The sequence below is a fragment of the Oncorhynchus masou genome, chromosome 12, assembly GCF_036934945.1.
Source record: "Oncorhynchus masou masou isolate Uvic2021 chromosome 12, UVic_Omas_1.1, whole genome shotgun sequence".
Lineage (NCBI taxonomy): Eukaryota > Metazoa > Chordata > Actinopteri > Salmoniformes > Salmonidae > Oncorhynchus > Oncorhynchus masou.
In genome coordinates, this window is record NC_088223.1 from 92,558,186 (window position 1) to 92,577,857 (window position 19,672).

The 19,672-nt window shown below is 44.6% G+C and overlaps 1 protein-coding gene across 1 annotated transcript in view; it reads left to right on the top strand.

Annotated features, from left to right (window-relative positions):
- Positions 1-11,713: 11,713 nt before the first annotated feature.
- Positions 11,714-19,672, top strand: part of LOC135549254 (reticulon-4 receptor-like 1) — a 166,825-nt gene continuing 158,866 nt past the window's right edge. The window contains exon 1 of the mRNA XM_064979280.1: positions 11,714-11,942. Within this exon, the coding sequence (XP_064835352.1) occupies positions 11,933-11,942 (10 nt within the window). The 5' untranslated portion in view covers positions 11,714-11,932. The remainder of the gene's footprint in view (positions 11,943-19,672) is intronic.

The following is a 19,672-nucleotide window of genomic DNA, read 5'->3' on the forward strand; positions in this document are numbered from 1 at the left end:
TATCCCTCTAACCTTCAATCCCACTATCATTCTATCCCTCTAACCTTCTATCCTTCTAACCATCTATCCTTCTAACCATCTATCCTTCTAACCTTCTAACCCTCTAACCTTCTATCCTTCTAACCTTCTATCCCTCTAACCTTCTATCCTTCTAACCCTCTATCCCACTATTACTCTAACCTTCTATCATTCTAACCCTCTAACCTTCTAACCTTCTATCATTCTATCCCTCTAACCTTCTATCCTTCTATCCTTCTAACCTTCTGTCCCACTATTACTCTATCCCTCAAACCTTCTATCATTCTATCCTTCTATCCATCTATCCTTCTATCCCTCTAACCTTCTAACCTTCTATCCCTCTAACCTTCTATCCTTCTGACCTTCTAACCTTCTAACATTCTATCACTCTATCCTTCTATCCTTCTAACCTTCTATCCCTCTAACCTTCTAACCTTCTAACCTTCTAACCTTCTAACCTTCTAACATTCTATCACTCTATCCTTCTATCCTTCTAACCTTCTATCCCTCTAAACTTCTAACCTTCTATCCTTATATCCTTCAAACCTTCCATCCCTCAAACGTTCCATCCCTCTAAACTTCTAACCTTCTATCCTTCTATCCTTCAAACCTTCCATCCCTCAAACCTTCCATCCTTCAAACCTTCCATCCCTCTAACTTTCTTTCCCGCTATCTCACAACAAGTGATAGGAATGTTCTCTCAGCTCCTCCCCCGCCTCTCTCTCAGTCCTTATCAAATAGCATGGTCTAAAAGGCAAGTCAGTTTGGAAATCTAATTTACGGATACCAAGCCCTCAAAAAGTGAGACCTACAGCATATGGTGTTGCACAACTGGTATAGCAGTGAGTGACAGATTGAAGCAGAAGATGTGACATATTTGTGATCACCACACTCTCTATAGAATCTATATATACACTACCATAGAAGTGTCATTGTTTTTGAAAGAAAAGCACATTTTTCATCCATTAAATATAACATCAAACTGATCAGAAATACAGTGTAGACATTGTTAATGTTGTAAATGACTATTGTAGCTGAAAACGGCAGATAAAAAAAAATGAATATCTACATAGGCTTACAGAGGCCCATTATCAGCAACCATCACTCCTGTGTTCCAATGGCACGTTGTGTTAGCTAATCCAAGTTCATAATTTTAAAAGGCTAATTGATCATTAGAAAACCCTTTTGCAATTATGTTAGCACATCTGAAAACTGTTGTTCTGATTAAAGAAACAATAAAACTGGCCTTGTTTAGACTAGTTGAGTATCTGGAGCATCAGCATTTGTGGGTTTGATTACAGGCTCAAAATGACCAGAAACAAATAACTTTCTTCTGAAATCAGTTTATTCTTGTTCTGAGAAATGAAGGCTGTTCCATGCGAGAAATTGCCAATAATCTGAAGATCTTGTACAAATATGTACAAAGATTGTGTACAAATCCCTTCCCAGACCAGCGCAAACTGGCTCTAACCAGAATAGAAAGAGGAGTGGGAGGCCCAGGTGCACAACTGAGCAAGTGGACAAGTACGTGAGAGTGTCTAGTTTTTGAGAAGCAGATGCCTCGGAAGTCCTCAACTGGCAGCTTCATTAAATAGTGCCCGCAAAACACCAGTCTCAACGTCAACAGTGAAGAGGTGACTCCAGGATGCTGGCCATCTAGGCCAGAGTTCCTCTGTCCAGTTGTCTGTGTTCTTTTGCCCATCTTAAATAATTTCTTTGCAACTCTTGGTTAAATACGATGGTTTGCGCTTTCTGCCGAGAAGGCCAGCATCCCAGTGTCATTAAAAACTGGGAATGGAAATGGATTTTCCATTTGTGTCACCATTCAAACAGGAAGTCATATTTCTACTACGGAAATGTTTGAATATAAGCTACACAGTGTGATAAATTATGTTGAACATACGTCTTCAGGTGTCTTTTCCACACCTCTAAATTATGTTCATTTTTGGTTCCCAGACGTTGAAAATACGTATGTTATGGACGTTGAAAATACGTTTTTTTTTCTGTCAAATTTTCAACCATACATTTATATCAGGAATGGGCCATTTTGATGGGGGTGGGGGCCACAGTGGCTTGGGGGTCTGTGTACCCACATCTATACCCACATCCACACCCAAATCTATACCCACATTCATACCCGCATCCATACCTACATCCATACCCCCATCTCTACCCAAATCCATACCCACATCCATACCTACATGCATACCCCTATCTATACCCACACTCATTCCCAAATCTATACCCACATCTAAACCCTCATCTATACCCATATCTAAACCCTCATCAAAACCCACATCTAAACCCTCATCAAAACCCTCATCTAGACCCAGATCTATTCCCTCATTTATACCAACATCCATACCTACATCCATACCCCCATCTATACCCACATTCATACCCACATCTATACCCACATCTAAACCCTCATCTACACCCTCATCTATACCCCCATCTAAACCCCCATCAAAACCCTCATCTAAACCCCCATCAAAACCCTCATCTAAACCCTCATCAAAACCCTAATCTAGACCCAGATCTATTCCCTCATCTATACCAACATCCATTCCTACATCCATACCCCCATCTATACCCACATTCATACCCACATCTATACCCACATCTAAACCCTCATCAAAACCCTAATCTAGACCCAGATCTATTCCCTCATCTATACCTACATCCATACCCACATCTATACCCACATCCATACCCACATCCATACCCTCATCTATACCCACATCTATACCCACATACATACCCACATCCATTTTCACATCTATACCCACATCTATACCCACATCCATACCCACATCCATTTCAAATCCTTACCCACATCTATACCCACATCTATACCCACACCCATACCCACATCCATTTCACATCCTTACCCACATCTATACCCACATCCATACCCACGTCCATTTTCACATCCATACCCACATCCCTACCCACATCTATACCCACATCCATACCCACATCTATACCCACATCTACACCCACACCCCTACCCACATCCATACCCACAACACTACCCACATCTATACCCACATCCATACCCACATCCATACCCTCACCTATACCCACATCTATACCCACATCCATACCCACATCCCTTTTCACAACCCTACCCACATCTATACCCACATCTCTACCCACATCCATACCCACATCTATACCCACATCCCCACCCACATCTATACCCACATCCATACCCTCACCTATACCCACATCTATACCCACATCCATACCCTCACCTATACCCACATCCATACCACATATATACCCACATCCATACCCACAACCCTACCCACATCTATACCCACACCCCTACCCACATCCATACCCACATCTATACCCACATCCCACCCCCCCTACCCACATCTATACCCCCATCTATACCCACATCCATACCCCCATCCATTTTCGCATCCCCCCCACATCCATTTTCACATCCATACCCACAGCCCTACCCACATCTATACCCACAACCCTACCCACATCTATACCCACATCTATACCCACATCCATACCCACATCTATACCCACATCTATACCCACATCTATACCCACATCGCTACCCACATCTATACCCACATCTGCATCCACAACCCTACCCACATCTATACCCACATCCATCCCCAAACATGCAGTCAGAGCTATTCTAACTCTCAACAGTAAGTTGAGACCCTGACTGAGTTGCTAAAAGGCTTTGGGGGAAGAAATTGATCCGTGGGTCTATGGGCCACCAGTTGCCCATCCCTGACTTATACACTATATGTACAAAATTACGTGGATTTGGCTATGTCAGCCACACCCGTTGCTGACTGGTGTATAAAATCAAGCATACAGCCATGCAATCTTCATAGTCAAACATTGGCTTTAGAATGATCTTACTGACGTTCAACGTGGCAACGTCATAGGATGCCACCTTTTCAGTAAGTCAATTGGTCAAATATCTACCCTGGTCAACTGTAAGTGATGTTATTATGAAGTTGAAATGTCTAGGAGCAACAACGGCTGGGCCGCAAAGTGGTAGGCCACACTAGCTCATAGAACGGGACTGAGTGCTGAAGAGTGTAGAATATAAAAAAATCATCTGTCCTCGGTTGCAACACTCATTACAGAGTTTCAAACTACCTCTGGAAGCAACGTCAGCACAAGAACTGTTCGTCAGGAGCTTCTTGAATGACAATGCTCCCGTGCACAAAGTGAGCTCCATGCATAAATGGTTTGTCGAGATCGGTGTGGAAGAACTTGACTGGCCTGCACAGAGCCCTGACCTCAACCCCAGCGTACACCTTTGGGATGAATTGGAACGCCGACTGCGAGCCAGGGCTAATCGCCCATCGTCAGTGTTTGACCTCACTAATGCTCTCGTGGCTGAATGGAAGCAAGTCTCTGCAGCAAGAAGAGTGGGGGCTGTTATAGCAGCACTGTTCCAACATCTGGTGGAAAGCCTTCCCAGAAGAGTGGAGGCTGTTATATCAGCAATGTTCCTACATCTAGTGGAAAGCCTCCCCAGAAGAGTGGAGGCTGTTATAGCAGCAATGATACAACATCTAGTGGAAAGCCTTCCCATAAGAGTGGAGGCTGTTATTTCAGCAATGTTCCAACATCTAGTGGAAAGCCTTCACAGAAGAGTGGAGGCTGTTATAGCAGCAATGTTCCAACATCTAGTGGAAAGCCTTCCCATAAGAGTGGAGGCTGTTATAGCAGCAATGTTCCTACATCTAGTGGAAAGCCTTCCCAGAAGAGTGGAGGCTGTTATAGCAGCAATGTTCCTACATCTAGTGGAAAGCCTTCACAGAAGAGTGGAGGCTGTTATAGCAGCAATGTTCCAACATCTAGTGGAAAGCCTTCCCAGAAGAGTGGAGGCTGTTATAGCAGCAATGTTCCTACATCTAGTGGAAAGCCTTCCCAGAAGAGTGGAGGCTGTTATAGCAGCAAAGGGGGGGGGGGGAACTCCATATTGGAAAGTTCTTGGTAGCTACCTACCTTCTTATGTTGGATCCCGCGACGCAGTTGGCATCAGTTGGCATCAGTTGCTGGGACAACTAGTATCTTTCCAGTGATCCTGCCAACCAAGGACTGGTCTGAGGAGCTATTTGGTGTGACAGCTAGCCTAGCTGGACATCAAGCTAGCGGGTCATTCTTGAACGCAACCCGTGACGCGGTTAGCCATTGTGACTGGGAGGGACAATCAAGGCGAAACAACATGGTTGTAGAGTGAATTGCAGAATCTCCACATGAGATCTGGATGGAGTGTGAGGAAAAAGTGAGGGAAATGATCTCAGAGAAATTGAAGATGGACCACAGGAAGATTGAGTTGGAGCCCATAGGACTGGAAAACCCACCACCGGCCCTGGTGACAGGCCCAGGTGACAGGCCCAGGTGACAGGCCCCGGTGACAGGCCCCGGTGACAGGCCCAGGTGACAGGCCCCGGTGACAGGCCCAGGTGACAGGCCCAGGTGACAGGCCCAGGTGACAGGCCCCGGTGACAGGCCCAGGTGACAGGCCCAGGTGACAGGCCCAGGTGACAGGCCCCGGTGACAGGCCCAGGTGACAGGCCCCGGTGACAGGCCCAGGTGACAGGCCCCGGTGACAGGCCCAGGTGACAGGCCCAGGCGACAGGCCCAGGTGACAGGCCCAGGTGACAGGCCCAGGTGACAGGCCCAGGTGACAGGCCCAGGTGACAGGCCCAGGTGACAGGCCCCGGTGACAGGCCCCGGTGACAGGCCCAGGTGACAGGCCCAGGTGACAGGCCCAGGTGACAGGCCCAGGTGACAGGCCCAGGCGACAGGCCCAGGTGACAGGCCCAGGTGACAGGCCCAGGCCAATAGTGGTCAAGTTCCTGAGGTTCAAGGACAAGGTAGCTGTTCTGGAAAGAGCCGAGAACTTGAGAGGAACGTATATCTTCCTCAATGAGGACTATCCTGAAGCTGTGCGCCAGCAGAGAAAATAACTGATCCCAGCCATGAAAGCTGCCAGAGCGCGTGGGGACGTTGCTTTACATCTGCTATGACAGGCTCATTGTCCACCCTCCCTCCCAGAAGCCTGGAAGGGATGAGAGAGCCAAGCCTTTGGGTTCATAGCTTTAACCCCACAGTGCGCACACACACACACCCACACACACACACACACACACACACACACACACACACACACACACACACACACACACACACACACACACACACACACACACACACACACACACACACACACACACACACACACACACACACACCAATTGATTAATGGACTGCAGAATTTACATTTTTTTCTCTTTCTTTGTCTGCTCTTTTTCAATATTATGTCTATCTCTGATAACCCCAGGAAAGGGCTGAAAATAGCCCATTTTAATATATGTAGCCTTAGACATAAGGTTCACTAAATCAATAACTTGCTAACATCAGATAACATTCATACATTAGCCCTTTTTGAGACTCACTTAGATCATTCATTTGATGATACATCAGTAGCATTTGATACAGCAGTAGCAATACAAGGATATAATATCTACAGGAATGCTTATGGGGGAGGTGTTGCTGTATATAATCAGAACCATATCCCTGTAATGCTTAGAGAAGATCTCATGTCAAGTGTTATTGAAGTGTTGTGGTTGCAGGTTCATTTGTCACATCTACTCTTTTTGTTTGGGGTTTTTCTATAGGCCACCATGTGCTAACAGTCAGTATCTAAATAATATGTGTGAAATGCTTGACAGTGTTCGTGATGTAAACAGAGAAGTCTACATTCTTGGGGACCTGAATATTGACTGGTTTTCATCAAGCTGTCCGCTCAAGAGGAAGCTTCTCACTGTAACCAGTGTCTGTAATCTGGTTCAGGTTATTAATCAACCTACCAGGGTGTTTACAAACACTACAGGAATATAATAATAATAATATATCCCATTTAGCAGACGCTTTTGTCCAAAGCGACTTACAAGTCGACTGGGGCCACTACTTTTACATATGGGTGGCCCCAGCGGGAATCGAACCCACGACGCTTGGCGTTGCAAGCGCCATGCTCTACCGACTGAGCCACACAGGAACAAGATCATCCACATGTATCAATCACATTTATACTAATACCGTAGAACTTTGTTCTAAACCTGTATCTGTACCCATTGGATGCAGTGATCACAATATAGTGGCTAAATGCAGGAAAGCCAAAGTTCCAACAGCTGGGCCTAAAATAGTGTATAAGAGGTCATACAAAATATTTTGCTGTGGCTCTTCTGTGGATGATGTTAAATATATGTGTTGGTCTGATGTAATTAATGACGAGCATTCACACGCTGCAATTGTCACACCCTGACCTGAGATATCTCGGTTTTCTTTATATTTTGGTTAGGTCGGGGTATGACTAGGGTGGGTATGCTAGTTTTGTGTTGTCTCGTTTTTTTGTATGTCTAGGTTTTTTTGTATTGTCTAGGGTTTTGTATGTCTAGGGTTTTTGTATGTCTAGGGTTTTTAGTATGTCTAGGGTTTTTTTTAGGTTTAGGTGATTTGTATGTTTATGGTGGCCTGATATGTTTCCCAATCAGAGGCAGCTGTTTATCGTTGTCTCTGATTGGGGATTATATTTAGGTAGCCATTTCCTTTTGGTATTGGTGGGATCTTGTCTATGTGTAGTTGCCTGTCAGCACTCGTTTGTATAGCTTCAAGGTTAATTTTGTTATTTTGTTTGTTCAGTGTTCATTCTTCAAACAAAGAAGAATGTACCCATCCCATGCTGCGCCTTGGTCCGATCCTTATAACGAACGTGACAGCACTTGATGAATTTTTATGAAATTATGAAATTGCTTCTTCCATTTATTGATAAACATACACCTGTTTGTTAAGAGTCTGTTGGAACATTTCATCCATTTTAGAATTGTAACGTAACAAAATGTGGAAAAGGGGGAGGGGTCTGAATACTTTAATATAGCTTGCTCTCTTTCTCTCTCCTGCTTCTATTGCTTAGAATTTAATTTGTTAATAAATGTTCAACTATTGTCTTTCTCTCTCTTTCAGTCAACTACTCACCACATTTACTGCAGTGCTAGCTAGCTGTTGCTTATGCTTTCAGTACTAGATTCATTCTCTGATCCTTTGATTGGGTGGACAACATGTCAGTTCATGCTGCAAGAGCTCTGATAGGTAGGAGAACTTCCTCTGGAAGTTGTCAAAATTACTGTGTAAATCTATGGAAGGGGGTGAGAACCATGAGCCTCCTTGGTTTTATATTGAAGCCAATGTACCCAGAGGAGGACAGAAGCTAGCTGTCCTCCAGCTACAGCTGCTGAGGCTACTTGTTTAACTAGGCAAGTCAGTTAACAACAATGACAATGATGGCCTACCAGGGAACAGTGGGTTAACTGCCTTGTTCAGGGGCAGAACGACAGATTTCTACCTTGTCAGCTCGGGGATTTAATCTCTCAACCTTTCAGTTACTGGACCAACGCTCTAATCACTAGGCTACCTGCCGCCCCTACACTCTAACCACTAGGCTTCCTGCCGCCCCTACACTCTAACCACTAGGCTACCTGCCGCCTCTACAATCTAACCACTAGGCTACCTGCCACCCCCACACTCTAACCACTAGGCTTCCTGCCGCCCCTACACTCTAACCACTAGGCTACCTGCCGCCTCTACACTCTAACCACTAGGCTACCTGCCACCCCCACACTCGAACCACTAGGCTACCTGCCCCCCTACACTCTAACCACTAGGCTACCTGCCGCACCTACACTCTAACCACTAGGCTACCTGCCCCCCTACACTCTAACCACTAGACTACCTGCCGCCACTACACTCTAACCACTAGGCGACCTGCCACCCCTACACTCTAACCACTAGGCTACCTGCCCCTCCCCTACACTCTAACCACAAGGCTACCTGCTGCCTTTACACTCTAACCACTAGGCTACCTGCACCCCTACACTCTAACCACTAGGCTACCTGCCTCCCCTACAATCTAACCACTAGGCTACCTGCCGCCTCTACACTCTAACCACTAGGCTACCTGCCACCCCCACACTCTAACCACTAGGCTACCTGCCGCCCCTACACTCTAACCACTAGTCTACCTGCTGCCCCAGGTAGTAGACCTTAGTTGAAAAACAGTTTGTTTTAATCAATTATTTGGTGACGTGTGATTATATTTAGTATAGTTTTAGTATAGTTTTTATCTAAAAATTATACTTTTTAAATTTATCACTATTTGTATGAAATTCACAGAGGAGGATGGTCCTCCCCTTCCTCCTCCGAGTGGCCCCCACAGTTCAAATATCATTGTGATTTGTATCTGCTGTAGCTATAGATTTGCTGCAAAGTTGATTCCTGTTTCAGTCATCTATTTGGCCACGTTTTGCGTGGGTCAAACAAAAACACCCTTTTGATTGGCAGACTAAATAACTTTTTTGCCCGCTTTGAGGACAATACAGTGCCACTGACACGGCCTGCAACGGAAACATGTTGTCTCTCCTTCACTGCAGCCGAGGTGAGTAAAACATTTAAAAGTGTTAACCCTCGCAAGGCTGCAGGCCCAGACGGCATCCCCAGCCGCGCCCTCAGAGCATGCGCAGACCAGCTGGCTGGTGTGTTTACGGACATATTCAATCAATCCCTATACCAGTCTGCTGTTCCCACATGCTTCAACAGGGCCACCATTGTTCCTGTTCCCAAGAAAGCTAAGGTAACTGAGCTAAACGACTACCGCCCCGTAGCACTCACTTCCGTCATCATGAAGTGCTTTGAGAGACTAGTCAAGGACCATATCACCTCCACCCTACGTGACACCTTAGACCCACTCCAATTTGCTTACCGCCCAAATAGATCCACAGACGATGCAATCTCAACCACACTGCACATTGCCCTAACCCATCTGGACAAGAGGAATACCTATGTGAAAATGCTGTTCATCGACTACAGCTCGGCATTCAACACCATAGTACCCTCCAAGCTCGTCATCAAGCTCGAGACCCTGGGTCTCGACCCCGCCCTGTGCAACTGGGTACTGGACTTCCTGACGGGCCGCCCCCAGGTGGTGAGGGTAGGTAACAACATCTCCACCCCGCTGATCCTCAACACTGGGGCCCCACAAGGGTGCGTTCTGAGCCCTCTCCTGTACTCCCTGTTCACCCACGACTGCGTGGCCACGCACGCCTCCAACTCAATCATCAAGTTTGCGGACGACACAACAGTGGTAGGCTTGATTACCAACAACGACGAGACGGCCTACAGGGAGGAGGTGAGGGCCCTCGGAGTGTGGTGTCAGGAAAATAACCTCACACTCAACGTCAACAAAACTAAGGAGATGATTGTGGACAGCAGAGGGAACACCCCCCTATCCACATCGATGGAACAGTAGTGGAGAGGGTATTAAGTTTTAAGTTCCTCGGCATACACATCACAGACAAACTGAATTGGTCCACTCACACAGACAGCATCGTGAAGAAGGCGCAGCAGCGCCTCTTCAACCTCAGGAGGCTGAAGAAATTTGGCTTGTCACCAAAAGCACTCACAAACTTCTACAGATGCACAATCGAGAGCATCCTGGCGGGCTGTATCACCGCCTGGTACGGCAACTGCTCCGCCCTCAACCGTAAGGCTCTCCAGAGGGTAGTGAGGTCTGCACAACGCATCACCGGGGGCAAACTACCTGCCCTCCAGGACACCTACACCACCCGATGTTACAGGAAGGCCATAAAGATCATCAAGGACATCAACCACCCGAGCCACTGCCTGTTCACCCCGCTATCATCCAGAAGGCAAGGTCAGTACAGGTGCATCAAAGCTGGGACCGAGAGACTGAAAAACAGCTTCTATCTCAAGGCCATCAGACTGTTAAACAGCCACCACTTACATTGAGTGGCTGCTGCCAACACACTGACACTGACTCAACTCCAGCCACTTTAATAATGGGAATTGACGGGAAATGATGTAAATATATCACTAGCCACTTTAAACAATGCTACCTTATATAATGTTACTTACCCTACATTATTCATCTCATATGCATACGTAAATACTGTTCTCTATATCATCGACTGCATCCTTATGTAATACATGTATCACTAGCCACTTTAACTATGCCACTTTGTTTACATACTCATCCCATATGTATATACTGTACTCGATACCATCTACTGTATCTTGCCTATGCTGCTCTGTACCATCACTCATTCATATATCCTTATGTACATATTCTTTATCCCCTTACACTGTGTATAAGACAGTAGTTTAGGAATTGTTGGTTAGATTACTTGTTGGTTATTACTACATTGTCGGAACTAGAAGCACAAGCATTTCGCTACACTCGCATTAACATCTGATAACCATGTGTATGTGACAAATAACATTTGATTTGATTTGATTTGACAAATAGTGTCTCTCACAATGCAGGTGTTTGCTGCACGCTGCAGTTTGTGAGAAGTAACTACAGTGACTTTAAAGGGGATTTTTTATTGAAAACTGCTTGACCTTTGATCACACGATTTTTGTTAAACTCATGCAGTGGAAATGTAGTCGCAAAGTCGGACAATTTTTATAACCATAATGCAACACACTTTGAAAGGCGGTGACCAATGATGGTCAACGGACTTCACTAAAGTGATCTGCTCGAACGCGCCCAGTGTGTGGTCGTCTGCCATCAAAAACCACACGCTGCGCCTGCCTTCCGTGCGTTTGGAATAGATAGTGCATCTTGTATTGTTTTTATAAATTCTTCCAGACGCTTTAACTTCTTCCCGGTCGGAATATCTGCGGGTATGTTTTCAACTCTGCCCGACAACACTGTTAATATCAGACCGGAGAAAACACCTGACAAGTAGGCTACGTTCGGCCGAAAGAGACATCCAAGGAGGATGGGACCCAAACTAGGATAGCCTACATAGACTAGACGGATAGAACAACCGCCTTCAACATGTTTAGAGGTACGATTACGACTTGTTTCCCCTATCGCTGTAATGGTGTTACATCGGCTATTTGTTTTTGTTTGTTTGTGTGGATATATATGACAAAGTGGGCTGGAAATGTATGACATTGTGTTCCTGCGATGTGCGCTTTGTGTTTATGATGACCTACCTACGGTAGACTAGCGTTCTATCACGACTTGGAATGCATTTGGAATGGTGTGTGTGTGTGTGTGTGTGTTTGTGTGTGTTTGTGTGTGTGTGTGTCTGTGTGTGTCTGTGTGTGCCTGTGTGTGTGTGGTCGCTCGGTCTATGTATAGGCTGTCGTCTACAGAGGTTACCAAATATGAACTATCCAGGTGTGTGTGTGTGTGTGTGCGCGCTTGTGTAGTCTACGAAGAGGTCTGTGTCGGCAGAAGTGTGCGATGTGGCTTCCCAATACGTTGTCAAATCCTGGAGTGTGTTACTCTTTATGAGCGTCCTTAGATGAAATGCTTCTATCCCCCACACCGCTCTTCTCGCTCAGCTCGGCTTCGTTCGGCGGGAATCAAATATTTATCAATATCACGTTATATTATTCTTTAAAAATAGAATACCGGTGCCGCACTGCAGTTTACGGTTATTGTGTGTCTGTGTGTGTGCGTGCATTCGCGCGCCTAGACGGAGACTTTCTGACCTTCTGGAGCGGCTGGGTGACGAGACAACGGCTCGAGGAACAAGCGCCAAGAGAGTCAGTGGGCCCCGGGGACCGGGAGCGTTAACCGAGAGAGAGAGAGACACAGAGAGAGAGGTTTCTGTAAAGCTCCAATGTTGCTGTAAAAAAAATGTACAGTATAATGCTCTTTTACTGTAAGGCTGTTTGAAAAGAGATTAAAACGGTTGCATTGGCCCTTTATTTAAAGGGTGCCTGTCTGTGGAGACAGCAGGGTTGCAATTGTGGAACCATGATCTCTCTCTCTCTCTCCCTGTCTCTCTGTCTCTGTCTCTCTCTCTAGCTCTCTGTCTCTGTCTCTGTCTGTCTCTCTGTCTGTCTCTCTGTCTCTCTCTCTCTCTCTCTCTCTCTCTCTCTCTCTCTCTCTCTCTCTCTCTCTCTCTCTCTCTCTCTCTCTCTCTCTCTCTCTCTGTCTCTCTGTCTCTGTCTCTGTCTCTCTCTCTCTGTCTCTGTCTGTCTCTCAATTCAATTCAAGGGGCTTTATTGGCATGGGAAACATGTGTTAACATTGCCAAAGCAAGTGAGGTAGATAATATACAAAAGTGAAATAAACAATAAAAATGAACAGTAAACATTACACATACAGACATTTCAAAACAATAAAGACATTACACATGTCATATTATACATATATATATTATATTAATATTATATTATATATATATATATATATATATATATATTATATATATTTATTATATTATATATATTTATTATATATATATCTATTATATATATATATATATTTATATTATATCATATATATATTATATCATATATATAATATATATATATATAATATATATATATATATATATATATATATATATTATATGATATATATATATTAGTGTTGTAACAATGTACAAATGGTTAAAGTTCACAAGGGAAAATAAATAACCATAAATATGGGTTGTATTTACAATGGTGTTTGTTCTTCACTGGTAGCCCTTTTCTTGTGGCAACAGGTCACAAATCTTGCTGCTGTGATGCACTCTGTGGAATTTCACCCAGTAGATATGGGAGTTTTTCAAAATTGGATTTGTTTTCGAATTCTTTGTGGATCTGTGTAATCTAAGGGAAATATGTATCTCTAATATGGTCAAACGTTGGACAGGAGGTTAGGAAGTGCAGCTCAGTTTTCACCTCATTTTGTGGGCAGTGTGCACATAGCCGGTCTTCTCTGGAGAGCCATGTCTGCCTACGGTGGCCTTTCTCAATAGCAAGGCTATGCTCACTAAGTCTGTACATAGTCAAAGCCTTCCTTAATTTTGGGTCAGTCACAGTGGACAGGTATTCTGCCACTGTGTACTCGCTGTTTAGGGCCAAATAGCATTCTAGTTTGCTCTGTTTTTTTGTTAATTCTTTCCAATGTGTCAAGTAATTATCTTTTGTTTTCTCATGATTTGGTTGGGTCGAATTGTGCTGCTGTCCTGGGGCTCTGTGGGGTGTGTTTGTGAACAGAGCCCCAGGACCGGCTTGCTTAGGGGACTCTTCTCCAGGTTCATCTCAATGTAGGTGATGGCTTTGTTATGGAAGGTTTGGGAATTGCTTCCTTTTAGGTGGTTGTAGAATTTAAGGGTTCTTTTCTGGATTTTGATCATTAGTGGGTATCGGCCTAATTCTGCTCTGCATGCATTATTTGGTGTTTTACGATGTACACGGAGGATATTTTTGTAGAATTCTGTATGCAGAGTCTCAATTTGGTGTCTGTCCCATTTTGTGAAGTCTTGGTTGGTGAGCAGACCCCAGACCTCACAACCATAAAGGGCAATGGGCTCTATGACTGATTCAAGTACAGAAGCACCAGATCATCAGCAAACAGTAGACATTTGACTTCGGATTCTAGTAGGGTGAGGCCGGGTGCTGAAATCTTTTCTAGTGCCCGCGCCAATTTGTTGATATATATCTTGAAGAGGGTGGGGCTTAAGCTGCATCCCTGTCTGACCCCACGACCCTGTGTGAAGAAATGTTTTTTGCCAATTTTAACCTCACATTTGTTGTTTGTGTACATGGATTTTATAATGTCGTATGTTTTTCCCCAACACCACTTTCCATCAGTTTGTATAGCAGATCTTCATTCCAAATTGAGTCGAAGGCTTTTTTGAAATCAGCAAAGCATGAGAAGACTTTGCCTTTGTTTCGTTTATTTGTCAATTAGGGTGTGCAGGGTGAATATGTGGTCTGTCATAAGACAATTTGGTAAAAAGCCAATTTGACATTTGCTCAGTACATTGTTTTCATTGAGGAAGTGTACGAGTCTGCTGTTAATGATAATGCAGAGGATTTTCCCAAGGTTACTGTTGACGCATATCCCACGGTAGTTATTGTGGTCAAATTTGTCACCACTTTTGTGGATTGGGGTGATCAGTCCTTGGTTCCAAATATTGGGGAAGATGCCAGAGCTAAGGATGATGTTAAAGAGTTTTAGTATAGCCAATTGGAATTTGTTGTCTGTATATTTGATCATTTCATTGAGGATACCATCAACACCACAGGCCTTTTTGGGTTGGATGGTTTTTATTTTGTCCTGTAACTCATTCAAGGTGATTGGAGAATCCTGTGGGTTCTGGTAGTCTTTAATAGTTGATTCTAAGATCTGTATTTGATCATGTATATGTTTTTAGCCAAAAAGATTGGAGCAGTGGTTTACCCATACGTCTGGTCTTGTCTTGTCCTGAGCTCTCTGCTACTGCACAGCAAGTCTAGGTCCAAAAGAAAAAACAGCTTCTACCCTGAGAGAGAAACAGTCACTCGACCTACATGTTACCTCAACTAACCGGTACCCCTGCACGTTGACTCTGTACTGGTACCCCCTGTATACAGTCTCCACATTGACTCTGTACCGTAACACCCTGTATATAGCCTCCACATTGACTCTGTACTGGTACCCCCTGTATATAGCCTCCACATTGACTCTGTACCCGTACACCCTGTATATAGCCTCCACATTGACTCTGTACCGGTACCCCCTGTATATAGTCTCCACATTGACTCTGTACCCGTACACCCTGTATATAGCCTCCACATTGACTCTGTACCGGTACCCCCTGTATATAGTCTCCACATTGACTCTGTACCGGTACCCCCTGTATATAGCCTCCACATTGACTCTGTACCGGTACCCCCTGTATATAGCCTCCACCTTGACTCTCTACCGGTACACCCTGTATAAAGCCTCCACATTGACTCTGTACCGTAATACCCTGTATATAGCCTCCACATTGACTCTACCGTAATACCCTGTATATAGCCTCCACGTTGACTCTGTACCGTAATACCCTGTATATAGCCTCCACATTGACTCTGCCGTAATACCCTGTATATAGCCTCCACATTGACTCTGTACCGTAATACCCTGTATATAGCCTCCACATTGACTCTGTACCGTAATACCCTGCATATAGCCTCCACATTGACTCTTTACCGTAATACCCTCTATATAGCCTCCACATTGACTCTGTACCGTAATACCCTGTATATAGCCTCCACATTGACTCTGTACCGTAATAACCTGTATATAGCCTCCATATTGACTTTGTACCGTAATACCCTGTATATAGCCTCCACATTGACTCTGTACCGTAATACCCTGTATATAGCCTCACTATTGTTACTTTACTGCTGCTGTTTAATTATTTGTTACTTACGTTTTTTTTAATCTATTATTTACTTAACACTTTTTTTCTTCAAACATTGTTGGTTAAGGGATTGTTGTATTTGGCGCATGTGACAAATCAAATTTGATTTGCTTAGGTGAGTCATGTTCAAGCTGAAATACAGTCGGTGTGAGCAGTGGCAGCCAGGTAGGAGCTGTCGGCGTAGGAGCTGTCGGGGTGTGAGCAGTGGCAGCCAGGTAGGAGCTGTCGGGGTGTGATCAGTGGCAGCCAGGTAGGAGCTGTAGGGGTGTGATCAGTGGCAGCTAGGTAGGAGCTGTCAGGGTGTAATCAGTGGCAGCCAGGTAGGAGCTGTCGGGGTGTGATCAGTGGCAGCCAGGTAGGAGCTGTAGGGGTGTGATCAGTGGCAGCCAGGTAGGAGCTGTCAGGGTGTGATCAGTGGCAGCCAGGTAGGAGCTGTCGGGGTGTGATCAGTGGCAGCCAGGTAGGAGCTGTCGGGGTGTGATCAGTGGCAGCCAGGTAGGAGCTGCATTTTGCCATGGGGTGTAGAGAAAATCTTGCCGTTTTAAAGCAAGTTTGCTGCAATTTTACACATTTCGCCATGGGGTGGAGAGAAGATTTTGCAATTACAGATTACTGCATAAATTGGTCATCAAATTTGTTCTTTTCTTCATCTAAATCACAACAACAAACTCAGTCTGCTTAAACTAAACAGAAATTATTCTATTATTCTTGTCTATATTGAATACATAATTTAAACATTCACAGTGTAGGTTGGAAAAAATATGTGAACCCCCCAGGCTAATGACTTCCCCAAAAGATAATTGGAGTCAGGAGTTAGCTAACCTGGAGTCCAATCAATGAGACGAGATTGAAGATGTTGGTGCCTCGAAAAAAAAAAAATCTCAGAAGACCTAAGATTAAAATGAAGAAGTGTTGACTTGCATAACGCTGGAAAGGATTACAATAGTATCTCTAAAAGACTTGATGTTCATCAGTCCATGGTAAGACTAATAGTCTATAAATGGAGAAAGTTCAGCACTGTTGCTACTCTCTCTAGGAGTGGCCGTCCTGCAAATATGACTGCCAGAGCACAGAGCAGAATGTTCAATGAGGTTAAGAAGAATCCTAGAGTGTCAGCTAAAGACTTACAGAAATCTCTTGAACATGCTAACATCTTGTTACTGTAATTTAATTATACCAATGTGTTTTCATTAATTGAAAACCCTTGATCTATTTTATGAGAATTTGTAAGATTCTTGTTTGCATAAAATAGACCAGTCTTATCAATAATAGGTAACAGAATTTATTCTCGGAGCGCGTTACCACTAGCAACAGTTTATATACAATAACATGACGTCATTTCGTTCCTAAAATGAATCCCCCCCCTCTCGACCGAGACAAAGGGAACTTTAAAAGTTAATCCAGAATATCCATCCAGAATATTGCTAATCTGGAACAGTTTCGTAAAGAGGAATGGTCCAAAATTCCTCCTGACCGTTGTGCAGGTCTGATCCTCAACTACATAACATGTTTTGTTGAGGTTATTGCTGCCAAAGGAGGGTCAACCAGTTATTAAATCAAAGGGTTCACGTACTTTTTCCACCCTGCACTGTGAACGTTTCCACTGTGTGTTCAATACAGACATGAAAACGTATAATTGTTTGTGTGTTATTAGTGTAAGCAAACTGTGTTTGTCTGTTGTGACCTAGATGAAGATCAGATCAAATTTTATTACCAATTTTTGTAGAAATTTAATTACAAATGATTTCCTAAAGGTTCACATACTTTTTCTTGCCACTCAATATAACTAATTTCATGCAATTCTACTTATTTTGCCGAGCTGAAAAAAATGTGTAGTTTTTTTTATATAATAACTGATGATCAATTTTTATTTTATTTTACTAGGCAAGTCAGTTAAGAACAAATTCTTATTTTCAATGACGGCCTAGGAACAGTGGGTTAACTGCCTGTTCAGGGGCAGAACGACAGATTTGTACCTTGTCAGCTCGGGGGTTAGAGTTTGCAACCTTCCGGTTACTAGTCCAACGCTCAAACCACTAGGCTACCCTGCCGCCCCTACACTCTAACCACTAGGCTACCTGCCGCCCCTACACTCTAACCACTAGATTACCTGCTGCCCCTACACTCTAACCACTAGGCTACCTGCCACCTCTACACTCTAACCACTAGGCTACCCTGCCGCCCCTACACTCTAACCACTAGGCTACCCTGTCTCCCCTACACTCTAACCACTAGGCTACCTGCCGCCCCTACACTCTAACCACTAGGCTACCCTGCCGCCCCTACACTCTAACCACTAGGCTACCCTGCCGCCCCTACACTCTAACCACTAGGCTACCCTGCCGTCCCTACACTCTAACCACTAGGCTAGCTGCCGCCCCTACACTCTAACCACTAGGCTAGCTGCCGCCCCTACACTCTAACCACTAGGCTAGCTGCCGCCCCTACACTCTAACCACTAGGCTACCCTGCCGCCCCTACACTCTAACCACTAGGCTACCCTGCCGTCCCTACACTCTAACCACTAGGCTAGCTGCCGCCCCTACACTCTAACCACTAGGCTAGCTGCCGCCCCTACACTCTAACCACTAGGCTACCCTGCCGCCCCTACACTCTAACCACTAGACTATCTGCCGTCCCTACACTCTAACCAATCTAAGAATGTTATGCTGACATGGGCCAATTGAGTGATTGCTGATGCACAACCACATTTTCCAATTGCACCTTGGGTATTCTGTTCTTTTATCTTTCAACAGTAAGTTGAAGCCCTGACTGAGTTCCTAGAAAAAGAAAAATGGTCTGTAGGACTACAATAGGGGAGCATCGGTCTGTCTAACACACACACACACACACACACACGCATACCACACACACACACTACAAGCATACGGAGAATACCATCGGTCTGTAACACACACACACACACACACACACACACACAAATCATAATGGGTTAGGCCAGTTGGTTTGTCCCACCTGGGCTCTGTCCTCATTACTGATGAAACCATACAGGCCTAGACTGTGTGTGTGTGTGTGTGTGTGTGTGGACTGGAATAAATAGGCCAGAGGTGTGTGTGCTTGTTTGTTTACGAGACTGGCTGAGTTCCCATCCGCCACCACACACACGATAAAGGGCCATGTGTCTGTGTGTTGAGCTGTCTGTAAGTGGACGTGCTGAAATGTGGTGTAATGTGGAGGTGCTTTGTCCCCGATACAGTCTGTCCATCACCTTTACTTCACCACTACCAAACAGAGTGATGGAGACAACTAATGAGAGTAAGGGAGAATGAGAGAGAGAGAGAGAGAGAGAGAGAGAGAGGGGGTTGTGTTATTGTGTGTGTTTTTTCACATTATTTGTAACTTATTTTGTACATAATGTTTCTGCCAATGCCTCTTAT